This window comes from Oryctolagus cuniculus, chromosome 4 (assembly GCF_051225735.1).
Source record: "Oryctolagus cuniculus isolate XC-2025 breed Fujian yellow rabbit chromosome 4, ASM5122573v1, whole genome shotgun sequence".
Classification (NCBI taxonomy): Eukaryota; Metazoa; Chordata; class Mammalia; order Lagomorpha; family Leporidae; genus Oryctolagus; species Oryctolagus cuniculus.
The window spans coordinates 80,032,163-80,045,419 of record NC_142870.1 but is presented as its reverse complement, the minus strand read 5'-3'; the positions used below and the strand labels follow the sequence as shown (position 1 = coordinate 80,045,419).

Sequence of the window (13,257 nt, the reverse complement as noted above, 5' to 3'; positions counted from 1 at the left end):
TGTTACGATTAGGTAGACGAGAACATGCAGACATAAAGAAAGCTGTTCATCAAATGGCCATTTAATGATTACTTTTATTTCAAAATAGCTTGATGTCAAATCATAGAAGATTGGCAGAGTACATTTTGCTACAGCTCGTATCCACTGGTAAGAGTTACATGGCTTGTAAAGATGTGCATAATGGGCTGCTGAGTAAACAAGCTGTTCTCCATTAGCCCATTTTGTATTCATACAAACACATCTATTTATACTGAAAAGAATCCGGAGGCAGGCATCGAATGCCTGGGTTTGAGTCCTGACTTCAGCTTCCTGCCAATGTAGGCCTCAGGAGGCAGCAGTGCTGGCTCAAGTAGGCCGGTCCTTGCCACCCATGAGGGAAACCTCAACTGAGTTCCTGGCTCCTGGCTCCACTACAGGTGAATCAGGGATGGGAGCACACGTGCTCTCTCCCTCTCAAAAACACTTTTGTTTGCTTAATCTGGAAGCAGACAGTCAATATTTTGTGTTACCATTCAGAGATATGTTTGTTTACTTCTTTTTTGTATCTGTCTTTTAAATGAACGAATAAGAGGTGCTATTCATGTAAAGAACTGTTTACAAGAAAAAGCAGGGATTAGTAAACTGCACTCTACCTTTGGAGCTTGTCCGGCGTTGGAATCACCATGTTGAGGCTGAGCCGCTGCTTTACCATTCGGAGATATCCACTTGATTGTGTTTTTTTTCTTTTTTTCTTCCTGCAAATAGGTCGACCAACCAATGCCTCAGACAGATAAGCAAATATGCATCCCGCCGGAGCTGCCAGAATTGCTGAAGCAATTCACCAAAGCCGCCATCCGGACCCAGCCACAGGATCTTATCCAGTGGGCCTCGGAGTACGTGTCCCCTCTCCCTGCCAGGGCCCTGGAACACCAGGAGGTCGTCACGGCTGCACCCAGGGTGGCGAGACTGACTAGCACCCTGGTGTGCTTTTCAGCTCTCCTTGCTTTGGGACATTAAAATCGCCCCTAAGGACATCCAGCTGGGCGGGGATGAGGGCCCTCCCCGAGGCAGGAGGGCGCCAGGGCCACAGTCGCGTGTGGAGGGGCACCCGGCAGGAGTTACTCCAGCACGGCGCCCCCGCCGACCCAGGTGAGGCAAGAGTGGGCGCCGCCGCCGGAGACATGCAGTCCACCCGGGCTCGGCGCGAGGCCGCGTCCCACGGTCTCGCCACCAGGTGGCAGCAGCGCACCTGGGGCGGCGAGGCAGGCGCCTGGGCGCGTGAGGCGGGATCCGGGGTCGCGCGGTGGGGAGACCCCTGGGTTCACTGCTGTTAAAATGAACAGAGGCACTCCGTATCTGTTCCTTGGGGGAAAGTATTGTTACCTTCTTTAGTGTTTCTCGGGACTGATTTGTTCCCGCCACGTAAAGTTGTCCGCCCCGTGCGCGTGGCGTGCGAGGAAGGATGCTAAGGCGAGGCGCCCGCAGGCCTGGCTGGAGACCGCGAGCCTCGCGCCGGGCCCGGCCCTCAGGAGAAGCCTCCAGAGGCCGCCGAACTGCCGAGTCGGGGTTTGGGTGGGGGTGTCGGGAGCCACCGACCTCGCGATGGCCGGGCCGGGCTGGGCCGGGGCCTGGGCGAACCTCCGGCCCGAGAGTGTGGAGAGCGCGCTGCGCAGGCGGTGGGCTCACCTCGCTGAGGCCGCTGAGCCCGCGCTCTCGTGCTTCCGGGCCAGGTGAGCGCCAAGCTTCCCGGGAGAGGAGCGAAGCCAGTGTGCTTGGGAGACATGAATGGGTGGCTTGGCCTGGTGATGAATCTTGCTTCGTTTTCCATTCTAAATTCCACCTATTACCTCTAAGATTGAGCGTCAGCGTCAGAAGACTAATTTTCTTTTGGCACTGGCGAGCAGACTTTGTTTTATACCATACAATAGTTTTTAAACCCCATTTTATTGTTCTTGCGCCGCTGTTTTGTAGTAAGAAAAATGACATTTCCTCCTATTGTCCCTGACGTTTATGGCAGAGAACATTCCACAGTTGTAGCCTGCTTGCTCCCACATTGTATGATGTGCTATAAATTGTTGAGACACCCGTGAAAAATCAGTTTGTAGTTTAACTACAATGAAAAAGAGCATGGCCTAAGAGCACCCTCCATCCTGACCAGGCGTGGAAAACACTTCTCAGATGGTTTTATGGCACTTACAACCTGTAGCCTTGTAGAAGCTAAGACTCCACAACGTATTTCCAAGACGAGGTGTGTGTTGAATTCATCTCAAGCAAGAATTCCCCTACGTGTGTGCTGTCAGGGAAGAAACCACCCAGATTGACAGGACATACACTTATTTGTCTTCTGGTGGGCATGTGCACAGAACACAAATTTTAAATATGTGTATGATTGTGCAGTTGTTCACTGCAATGAAGCCCCACAACCCAGAGGACTAAATCCCAGATGGCAGCCTCATTTCCATGTTCTCTAACCAATTCCAGTAAGAAGTCTGGTGCCGTTGCTGGTGGAGTGTCATTTGCTTATCCCAGCGGGCTTTGTGTAAAATGAGGTGCTGTGTGTCTCCATCCCTGCCACGTACACCAGCTCCATGTCTGGACATAAAGTCCCAGAGGCCACACCCTACTTCTGCCATGCTGCACCCACTGCCATCCTGTCGCTGACCTGCAGACATTTCTCTCCTGCTCAAAAAGATATTTCTTCCCTCCTCAAAGCTGGTGACCTCCAGGGGTGACAGGAAGCTATTGTTTTAGGCCTTATAACTGTAGCTCTGCATTGCTCTGAGGCCTGGAGATGGGCAATGGTTGGTCCCATCATGGTTTTGGCTTGACCTTAAAATGAAGCTTTACAAAATTCCTTCTGTTTTGTTTTGTTTTGTTTTGTTTGGGGGCACTTGAGTCTGAGTCCTGAGAAAGGAGTGGGGCCAGGGTTATGTGGGGAAGGGTGGGAGTTTGTAATTCAGAGCTAGTGATACCAAGGCCTTGGAAGGAGACATGCTGGCATAGCGCATCAGTAACCTACAGTCAGCTGCTAGTGCCACTCCTTGCTGCAAGCTACAGCAAGCTCTACATCTGCCGCCAGTCCTGAACTAAGACTGTTCTCCACATGGCCCCCAAACAAAATCCACTTCACAAAACCCTGGGGAGCAGGCAGATTGTACCAAGAATTTGGAGAGAAGATTGAGAAGGGTTGGGTTTAACTTCCAAAGTGCCCTATCAGGTGGTCTCAAATGCTCTTTGTCTTATTTTTCCCTCCTGAAGCTCCATTTGTGTCCAGCCAACCTTCTCTCCGTTCCTTCTTGAAGCCCCAAGCCTCACTACCTCCAGCCACAAACCTTCCTGATTCACCCCTGGGGTGTTGCCTTCTCTTCCCCTTTCTATTCAAGTCCCTTCAGTTCTCTGCCACCTCCTCTTGTCAGTTTTACAAACCCCTGCCTACTACCTGGGACACATGCATACATGTTTATACATAATACAGTTATATGCATGCCTGTGCATGGATTTCAAAATTTTTATACCAAAATAAATTTATCTTTTAATTCCATTTGCCCTGAACTTTGGGAAACACTGTTTTATATATATATATATCCTTTGATACATATTGGTGTGTACATGCAAATGTGTGTGTGTTTTGTATGTTTATAATATCTAGAAGGATTACTGAAAGAAAACAAAAACTTGAACCTAGTGTGCTCCCAGGAGCTGTGTACCAAACTTGTGTGCAAACACATTCGGACTTTTTCTCCTGCAAATGAACAAACAGTGTCTGGCACACAGAAACCACTTACAAATGTTCTTTCCCCCTTTCCCTTAGAAAAACAAAACAAAACAAAAACAGGGTTGTGGGGATCCCCAGAGCAGCTGGAGGGCCCTGGAATACAGGATGCTCCCCCCACTTCTAACTGTTTTTCTTGTAGTTATTTCGGGGCTATGTCCCGTGGAGACATTCCTCCAGTGAGAGACACGTCTGAGAGAATCTCTTTGTCTAACTGGGCAGAGCTGACCCCTGAGCTGTTAAAGATCCTGCATTCTCGGGTAAGGGCCTCACTGCAGGCAGCAGGGAGGGGAAGGGACAATGTTGAAGCTGCAGGGTACATGCCAAAGCCCACTGCGTGCCCCTGCCAGGCAGCTAGCCACATGGCACAACCCAAAAATTCACTACATCGTGGTCTGAAGGTACAACTTACCTTAGGGAAACAGGAATGCTCTTGAAGTAGGCTCCAGGCTGAGCTATCAAGGGAGTCATCCCAGATTTCCTAAAGCTGGCAGAATGTCCAGGGCCCAGAGCAGTGCAAATCCCTTCTGTCTATAGGGCTTAGACAGCAAGTGTCTCCCTTACTGATCAAGACCATAATAGGATGCCAATCACAGTTTGGGGAGAGACATACTAAGAGTTCCCCTGCTATCCCAGGTGGAGACATATAGCCTGGCTTTTAGGGCTAACCCTGACTCTCTTCAGAGCCGCATCCTCCTGAGAGCCACCCAGGAGAGATGAGGAGGGTCTGACAGGTTTGTGCTTTGGCTGACTCCCAGGATGCATAGAGTAGCAGCACCAGGCCCTGCTCTAGGAGGCAGGACAGAGAGGTTTGGAGTAATTCTGACTTGGTCCCAGAGGCTTGGCATTTCCCTAGATCAGAAAGAGGGTCAGGAAAGGTACTGGAACACTGCTTTGGGGCATCAGTGCCCCTGTTGCGTTTTGGCCAACAGCCAGTCATTCATTCATTTCCTCCTTTTAACCACCCCAGTACCTTGTGCAGAGCATGGCAGAGCTCTAAAGCACCTGGGTTCAAGCAACATTGGGCACCCAGAACAAATCTCTGCAGGTCAGCCCCATACCCCACATCATTCATGGGAAAGTACAAGGGGTGTACTTGAGGTCTGGTGCAGAGAACTCTGGGCCATCTGGAAACAAAAGTCCTGACATATTACTCTTGTTCACCACTAATTAGTTGTTGCAGGCAAGTCCCTTGCCCCTTGATCTCATTTTCAGGCTGTCTTATCTGCATATAAGGACAACCTAGGAATAAAACAACAGATAGTAGAAGCATCTGAAAAAAAAATTCAAATGTCACATAAATGTGTATCTTTCCCCATAATTCTGACAGTTGAAGTTAAAAAGTCATTAAATCACACAGCATGCTCTTCCCCAGACTCTGCTAAGACAGAGTTCTCTCTCACCTCTCCCACACCCTCTCTTGGCCCTGGCCCAGGCTGGTGTTAATCAAGACCTTCTTCCATCCACTCCCTCATCCTCCCGCTGTGTGTCACCTGTCCTGTAGGTCGCTGGCAGACTGATCATCCATGCAGAGGAGCTGGCCCAGATATGGAAGGTGCTGAATCTCCCCACAGACCTGTTCAACAGTGTGATGAATGTGGGGCGCTTCACAGAGGAGATTGAGTGGCTCAAGTTCTTAGCCCTTGCCTGCAGCTCCCTTGGAGTCGTAAGTTAGCTTTTGCAATTTTTGCTCCTTAGGGCAAAATCTGTCTCTGGGACTGGAAAGGAAGTAGGTCTCTACAGACAGTCCATCTCACCAGGGCCTGTGAGGAGCAGGCCTCTTCCTCTCTGCTGCAGGTCCTCTCTCAGCCAGGGTCAGAAGCAGGAGTTAGGAGGACAGAGGGTGAAATTTTCATCAAGCTCTTGGGAGGATTGACTCAAATATGGTTTTTGGATGATTGGTAAGTTTCACTGATTGCCCTCAGAATTATTTTCACCCCACTTTCTCCATTCATACTCCTGGAGATAACCAACAGTCAATAAGACTTGTTTATTGGTGGGTTCAAACACTTGGAGATAAACCGATGGAGACTTTTAGAAAGGGGTGCAGCCTAAGAGGAAACTGCTATTGAATAAACATAATTGGATACAAAAATCGTAGATCAAAAGCCAAGAAAGGAGAGATGAAGTTATTTCTAAACTTACACTCACGACATCACCATGGATGCAGGAGGTTTGCACAGATTCAAGCCTTTTCCAGCTCTGACTTGTATGACAATTGGGAAAGCCATTTTCTTGTTTTGAAGAAAATTATGCTGAAAGCAGAAAATATATTTAAAGCTCAAGTATCTTACATGTGCACTCACCCACGTTAAGTAACTTAAAGGAAAGTGAATCAGAAACAGTTTTAAAAATTATTCTTTGAAATAAATACAAGTTTAAAATTTAATGAGAATCATTGCCTGTGCTAAAACCAAATGGTATGAAAGGTAGCTTGAATCACTCAGCATATCTAAACATGATCTTGTTCTTTCCTCTCAAATATGCTTGGAATGCATATTTTACTTTTTTTGTTTCTGAGAACATTTAGCAGAAATATTATAATCCAGCTTTTCCTCAGGGCTTCCCTAGAAACCTTCGTTCATCGTTCACCGTGGGAGTAAGGGGCAAGTCAGTGTGGTTTTAGTTTTCTTCACTGTTCTTTATGGCACCATTGTATGCTGAATACATTACTGCCCTCCTAGGAGGAGAGAAGGCAGCAGGCCAGAGGAGTTGTCAGGGCTGATTTCAAGGTTTGGAGGGAACCACTAAGGGGAAAATAAAAATTGACACATTTTGTGAAATTATTGCAGGCTTACAAATCTATTCATACCACAATCGGAGATTTGGAGAAGTGTACCTTCTGATTGTCTATGGCTCATTTTGGTCTTCTTGATCTACCCTATCAGCAAAGGGCAGAGTAAGCAAATAAGCCAATTTGATCCAATCGAGGAGTTCTAGTCTGATGCAATCACGGGGCAGCCTCAAGGAAACTGCCCAGTCTCTCCCGCAAGGTGGCAGTTGAGTGTAGAGAGAAAGGGGTGGCTGGAGGGCCTCAACGCAGCCAAGAGTAGGGGTTCCTACACCACTGGGTTCTCCATGGCCCCTCTGGTCTCCAGGACAGTGCTCCTGTGGGTGGGGCCACTAGCTGTTTCCAGCACAAACCTTCGCTCTCATCTCCCCAGGGCCAGGCATAGGTGATGCTCGCCTCCGTCCTCCCGAGTGTCGGCTACACGGCCCTCATCTGCTGGTCAGCTTGGGTGATCTCCATGTTGGATGTCTGAGCCCTCCCCTCGTCCCCACCCCTCACGGTAGTCCAGAGCGGCTTTGGACAGCCAAACTCCAACCTTCCCTCAGCGCAGTCTGCTGTGTAGCTGCTGGGCTTGGCATAGGAAACTGTGGCGTAGTGAATGGTATCTTTCTGTTCCGCTTCTAAAACACTGGGGCTGGGTTAACAATTCTGTGAGTTTCTTCACCTCTCGTGGGCTGTGACTTTATTCTCCTTTCTTTGCTGCCAGTGAGACACCTACAGGCCTACCTCTGGATAACAGGTACCTCTGAGAGATCCCACGATCTCTATCTGACTCTGCCCTTCGTTCTTCCTATGCCAAAAAACACCTAGAGGTGAATCCAGTCTGGAGATCTGGTCTCTAAGTAGAAGGTGCTGTGTGGACCCAGGAACCTACGTACGCCCATTTGTATCATGTTGAACTGTTTCTGGAAAATTCAGTGTGGGGGTGTTACAGCTGATAGTGAACCCCAGGACTTCTCTATCCGTGATGAAGTACAAGACAGATGAACAAACTGAGAAGGCAATTTTTAGCAAATGAGTTTTATTTTAAAGAGCAAAGGCATTTTAAAAAAGCAGAGGGAAAGCTCCCAGAAAGCAGGCGAGAGGGGCTTTTTCAGAAGGAAAAAGGAAAGCAAGTGGTCTGGGGGGAGGGTCTTATACCTGTGGTAAAGTTTGGACAAAGTCTTCTAAGAAAAGTGTTTCTTGTGTGGTGAGCTCATCCTGCCTTTTTAGCTCCCATTCCTCCCATTTAGTTGTGACTTTTACAGAACAAAAAGTCCTATCTCGGGGCCTTGTCTTCACCACACAGGAGAGACTGGGCACAGACAACTCCAGCCACTCGGCCTTCTGCAAGACCTTGGCGGCAGAGCCTGCTTGTCTCCTGATTAGTCAACGAAGTTCTTTGTCTCTTTCATTATCACACTTGCTTTCTAGCTCAGGCCTGTTTCCCAGCTAGGTAAAGAAAATATTCCCCATTACCCGAGGGGCCCCTTGTTCTCTGTACCTTTTAACCCTTCCCCCTCTGACTCCTTTCACCCCCATGTTGCTTAGTAACCCAAGAGCTGGCTCTTATTCCTGGCCATGTAGCCCCCATCCTTGGCTGTCTGCCTAAGTCTAACCCAACGTCGCTTGCTTTCTGCTACCTATACCAGAGGTGGTAAGTGTTACAGTCTGAATGTTTGCAACCCTTCAAGATCCAGTTGTTGAAACTTTGATTCCAAGGTGAGGGTACTGGGAAGTGGGGCCATTGGGAAGTGACTAGGTCTTGAGGGTAGCACTCTGGTGATTAGGATTCGTGACCTTAAGAGGCTTCTGGGAGCCTCCAGGCCCTACTGCATAAGGACACACAGAAGGCACCCGCTGTGAGAAAGGGGCCCTCATCACACCTTAACCCTGCTGGCAACTTGACCCTGGGCTTCTCAGCTTCCAGGGCGTTGAGCAGTGAGTTTCTGTGGATTGTAGTTCACCCAGTCTAAAGACTTTGTTGTGGCAGCCCAGACAGTCAAGGTGTCACCGTCTGGCAGAGGCCTTGCATTCCAGTTACTCCATGTAGCCTTAGAGGCAAGCCCAGGAATTCCCTCATTCTTTTGCCAGCTCAAAAGCAAGCCACCATCCCCGTGTTGAGAAAAGCCAGTTTACTCCTTGGAGAAGGGTCTATGGTGGCTTTCACTGCAGTAGCTGACAGCAGATCCCATGTTGGCTCTGTGCTGGCTCTCTGGATCTAATACACAGGATTCAGAATGCCACAGCATGCAGACCTGCACTGTTCTTCCCTCTCAGCCTGCCTTCCTTCACACTGGCCTCTGCCCACTGCTGTTCCCATGGGCCAGAGTGTAAACAGGAAGAGATCGTGCACCTGGTAAATAATCATGTTCACTGGAAGAAACTTATGTTTTTTTAGCAACAATTCACTGTTTGAGCCTTTTACCTCTAACTTTGAAAATGAGCCTTGTAAGACACTTACAGCAACCTCTGTGATCCTGATCTAACCCAAAACCCTTGTACAAAAAAATGAAGATCTGTTTAAATTCTTACTCATTTTTTTTAATCCAGAGGGCTGGCACTGTGACATGGCTAGTAAAGCTGCCGCCTGTGGTGCCAGCACCCCATGTGGGCACCAGTTCAAGTCTTGGCTGCTCCACTTCTGATCCAGCTCCCTGATAATGTGCCTGGAAAAGCAGTGGATGATGGTCCAAGTGCTTGGGCCCATGCACCCACATGGGAGACTTGGAAGAAGCTCCTGGCTCCTGGCTTTGGACCATCCCTACTCTGGCTGGTGCAGCCATCTGGGGACCTCTCTCTCTCTCTCTCTCTCTCTCTCCGTAACTCTGCCTTTCAAGTAAATAAGTGAATTAAAAGAAAAAAAGAAAGAGAAACACAGAGAGGTGTTTCATCCACTGTCTGAAAATGCCTGCAACATCCAGGACTGGGCCAGGCCTAGCCAGGACCTCAGAACTCCATCCAGGGCTCCCACAAGCATGGCAGAGACTCAAGTATTTAAGCCATCATCTGCCCGCTCCCATGGTCTACCTTAGCTGGAACTGGATGGGAAGCAGAGTAGCTGGAACTCAAACCAGGCACTGCAAGAGGGATTGCAGTCATCTCAAGCAGTGACTTAAGCCGCTGCATCAAATGCCTGATCCTTTGTTTACTTTAGGTTTATCTGAGTTTCCTAAGAAGCTCCAGTGCAAACAGTTCTTAACCTATTCACCTACACATGATATTCAATCTTTAAACATGTTTAAGGATCATGTGAGGGCAGTAGAATTTGAATGTTTGTTGTTTGAATGACCAATAAAAGATGATATTTGGGGTCGAAAGCACCTATATTGGTTTGCTAGGATTGCCAGAATAAAGGACCACACACTGAGCGGCTTAAACAGTGGAAATTTATTGTCTCACAGTTCTGCAGGCCCAAAGTCCAGCAGCAAGGTGTCAGCAGTGTTGGTTTCTTCTGAGGCCTCTCTTCTTGTCTCATAAGTGGCCACCATTTCTGAGTCCCTCAGCGCTGACATGGCTGGTCTCTTTCTCTGGGTTGTAATCTCTTCTTACAAGGCACAGCAATCACCCATGCGAATGACCTCATTTTAACCTAATCACTCATTTAAAAGTTCTGTCTCCAAATGAAACCTACCATCAGGTTCTAGACTTAGGGCTTCAATATATGAATTTTGAGGGAAACAATACAGCCCCAGCACAGCACCCCAAGGAAGAGGGCAATAGAACAAAGGCGACTGGGGGAGAGGTAGGTTTTTGTTTTTGTTGTTTGGTTTTTTTGTGAGAAGTAGGGAAGATGAGCTGTGGAAGGAAATCATAAAGTCCAGCACACATTCATGCTTGTATATCTACCCCAAACCACTCCCATGCTGGCTGCATTTCATGCGTGTGCCTTCCTATCCTCACTGACCCCTCACCCCTGTTGGTTCAGTGGGAGTCCCTGGAACAGTGCCTCATACAGTGCCTTCCATGAGAGAAGCCCCAGGGACAGGAGAGAATATAAGTGGCTGGCTGCAAATATTTCTTTGGCATCATGTATGTTATCATTTCAAAACTAGTGAAGATTCTGTTTCACAAAAATGTCAATGTTTGGTAATTTGTAAATAACATTTCACTATTAACTCAAGTTAATAATTAATGTGAATTATGTTTAAATTGTTTGCCATCAAGTAGACCTGTCCCTCCAGGAAGATGGGCTGAGTTTGTTCACTTCCTCACGTGCCTCCTGACGGAGAACTATCCCCTAGATAACACACACCATGAGTGAGGAGACACCATCTCAACCTCCATTACATTTGTGGAGAGAACGACAGCAGAGCAACAAACGCAAGGGCACAGGAAGAACAGGTCTCTGTTGTGGGAAGATATGGTAGCTGTTCGTTCATTCACCCCCTCACCAGGTTCACCACCCAGGATTAGTGTTTCACTGATCCCTGAAGGTGTGTAAGGATGACCTGCACATCACCCTTTTCTAAACCACCAAAGTGCCTATGCTGAAATATCCTCACTAAATCAGAACTAAACCATCTTTCCCTTCAATTATGCCACAACTCTTTCTCTTGTGACATTTATTCAAAGGGTAGGTTTATTTAAAGACAGGCTCGGTTCTGAAAGTGATCCTGTTAATGGAGATGGCTGCTCGGGGGCTCTTTGCACGAGAAAGAATTCAGACATGAGACAGAGAGTAGTCAGCATGCTAGCCAAGTTTGATGAAGAGAAATAACGAAGAGTACACTGGACAGACCAGGTGGGCCTGGTGTGCATTCAGACTGGAGTTTTTATGGACATCAGTGTGGGACCCCCATTTCTTCTCCCCTCCTCCCTTTTCTGAGAAATTGTGGATAAGGGATTTCTGGATGTGGAGTTCCCAAAAATCCTCCCAGGACCTTATCAGCATGTTGTTATTGGACCTAATAGCCCCTAATAGCCCCCGAATCCGTGAGCTGCCCCAGGGAGAGGGCTGAAACCCATCTAATAGGGTTGTAGAACAAGAGCGGTTACTTCAGATGTGCTTGCTGCTCTGCTTTCAGGGCTTGTTTCCTCATTCCATTGCACATACATTTATTTTCTTTAAAAATTTTCATTTTCTTCCTATTTTCTTTGACCTCTCTGATACACATAGGTTTATATCTACCTAGCTACCTTAACAATCCTTTAACATTCAAATTTCATTGTAGACTGCTTCTGTCGCTACCTTTCTGTTAAAACTTCTGGCATTCATCATCTGTTAATTTTCCCCCAGCAACAACAGCATTAGTTTTATGTAATGTAAAGTCCTAGATGAATCTATGATATGGATTAACGTGTTTTAGAAGAATGAGTTTTGGCCAGCGCCGCGGCTCACTAGGCTAATCCTCCGCCTTGCGGCGCCGGCACACCGGGTTCTAGTCCCGGTTGGGGCGCCGGATTCTGTCCTGGTTGTCCCTCTTCCAGGCCAGCTCTCTGCTGTGGCCAGGGAGTGCAGTGGAGGATGGCCCAGGTGCTTGGGCCCTGCACCCCATGGGAGACCAGGATAAGTACCTGGCTCCTGCCATCGGATCAGCGCAGTGCACCGGCCGCAGCGCGCTGGCCGCAGCGGCCATTGGAAGGTGAACCAACGGCAAAAGGAAGACCTTTCCCTCTGTCTCTCTCTCTCATTGTCCACTCTGCCTGTCAAAAAAAAAAAAAAAAATTAAAAAAAAAAAAGAAGAATGAGTTTTATGTGAAGGTCTATCTTTCCAGCATCTGGGACTCCTTTCTTCCTAGGGACATGACCTGTCTCTTTTTCTTCCCCTACTGTGGCATTGCTACAAGTATATGCTGGAGTATATAGGCTAAACTGATTACCTCAACCCTTTAGAAATAAGATTTGGAAGGCAATAATAATAAGAGATAATTCCAATTTTGTAAAATGAAAAATCAATTCCCCTCCTTTAGTAAGGTTATTCTGATTAAAGTAACAAATGGGGTCAGCATTGTGGTGCATTGGGTTAAGCTGCTGCCAGTGATGCTGGAATCCCACATGGACCCTGTTTGAGTCCTGACTGCTTCACTTCTGGTCCAGTTCCCTGCTAATGTTCCTGGGAAAGCAGCAGAAGATGGCCCAAGTAGTTGGGCCCCTGCAACCCATCTGGAGACCTGGATGAGACTCCTAGCTCCTTGTTTTGGCCTGACCCAGTCCCCACCATTGTGGCTATTTGGGGAGTGAACCAGGAGATGGAAGATCTCTCTGTCTCTGTCTCTGCTTGTCAAAAGAAAAAAAGTAACAAGTAAATTAGACTTTTATAAACTTAATTCCTTGAGAATAGCCCTCCAACTAAGAAAGAGAAGAAAAAATAAAGATACCTGGTGTAGATACTCAATATTTTTCAGGTTGAATTAAGTGACGCTTGAGTATAAATGCTTCAAGCTTTCTAGAATCTTAAATTATCCCCTCTACATTTTAGAATAACAATATTTTTGTTTGCTTTCTTATATCTAAACTGATTTCAGGAGTCAAGCTTGAAAGAGTGACTTTCTCCTCACTTTATCTTCTGGTTTTATAGACCATTGCCAAAACGCTGGAGATAGTCTGTGAAGTTTTATCATGTGACCGTGACAGTGGACCCCCCCGAATCCCTTTTAGCACCTTCCAGTTTCTCTACACATATATTGCTGAAGTGGACGGGGAAATATCGGCATCCCACGTCAGCAGAATGCTAAACTACATTGAACAGGAAGTGTGAGTATATTTTATTAATTGAAGGTGACAGAATACTGG

The 13,257-nt window shown here is 47.4% G+C and overlaps 1 protein-coding gene across 5 annotated transcripts in view; it reads left to right on the top strand.

Annotated features, from left to right (window-relative positions):
- ROPN1 (rhophilin associated tail protein 1) overlaps positions 1–13,257 on the top strand; it is a 53,739-nt gene that overhangs the window by 37,563 nt on the left and 2,919 nt on the right. For 2 of the 5 annotated variants that reach the window (XM_002716547.5, XM_089331849.1), the window contains exons 2-5: positions 745–872; positions 3,894–4,011; positions 5,256–5,417; positions 13,043–13,218. In XM_002716547.5, the coding sequence (XP_002716593.1) occupies positions 757–872; positions 3,894–4,011; positions 5,256–5,417; positions 13,043–13,218 (572 nt within the window). In that variant the 5' untranslated portion in view covers positions 745–756. The other 3 variants (XM_089331848.1, XM_089331850.1, XM_089331851.1) reach the window with 3 other exon arrangements.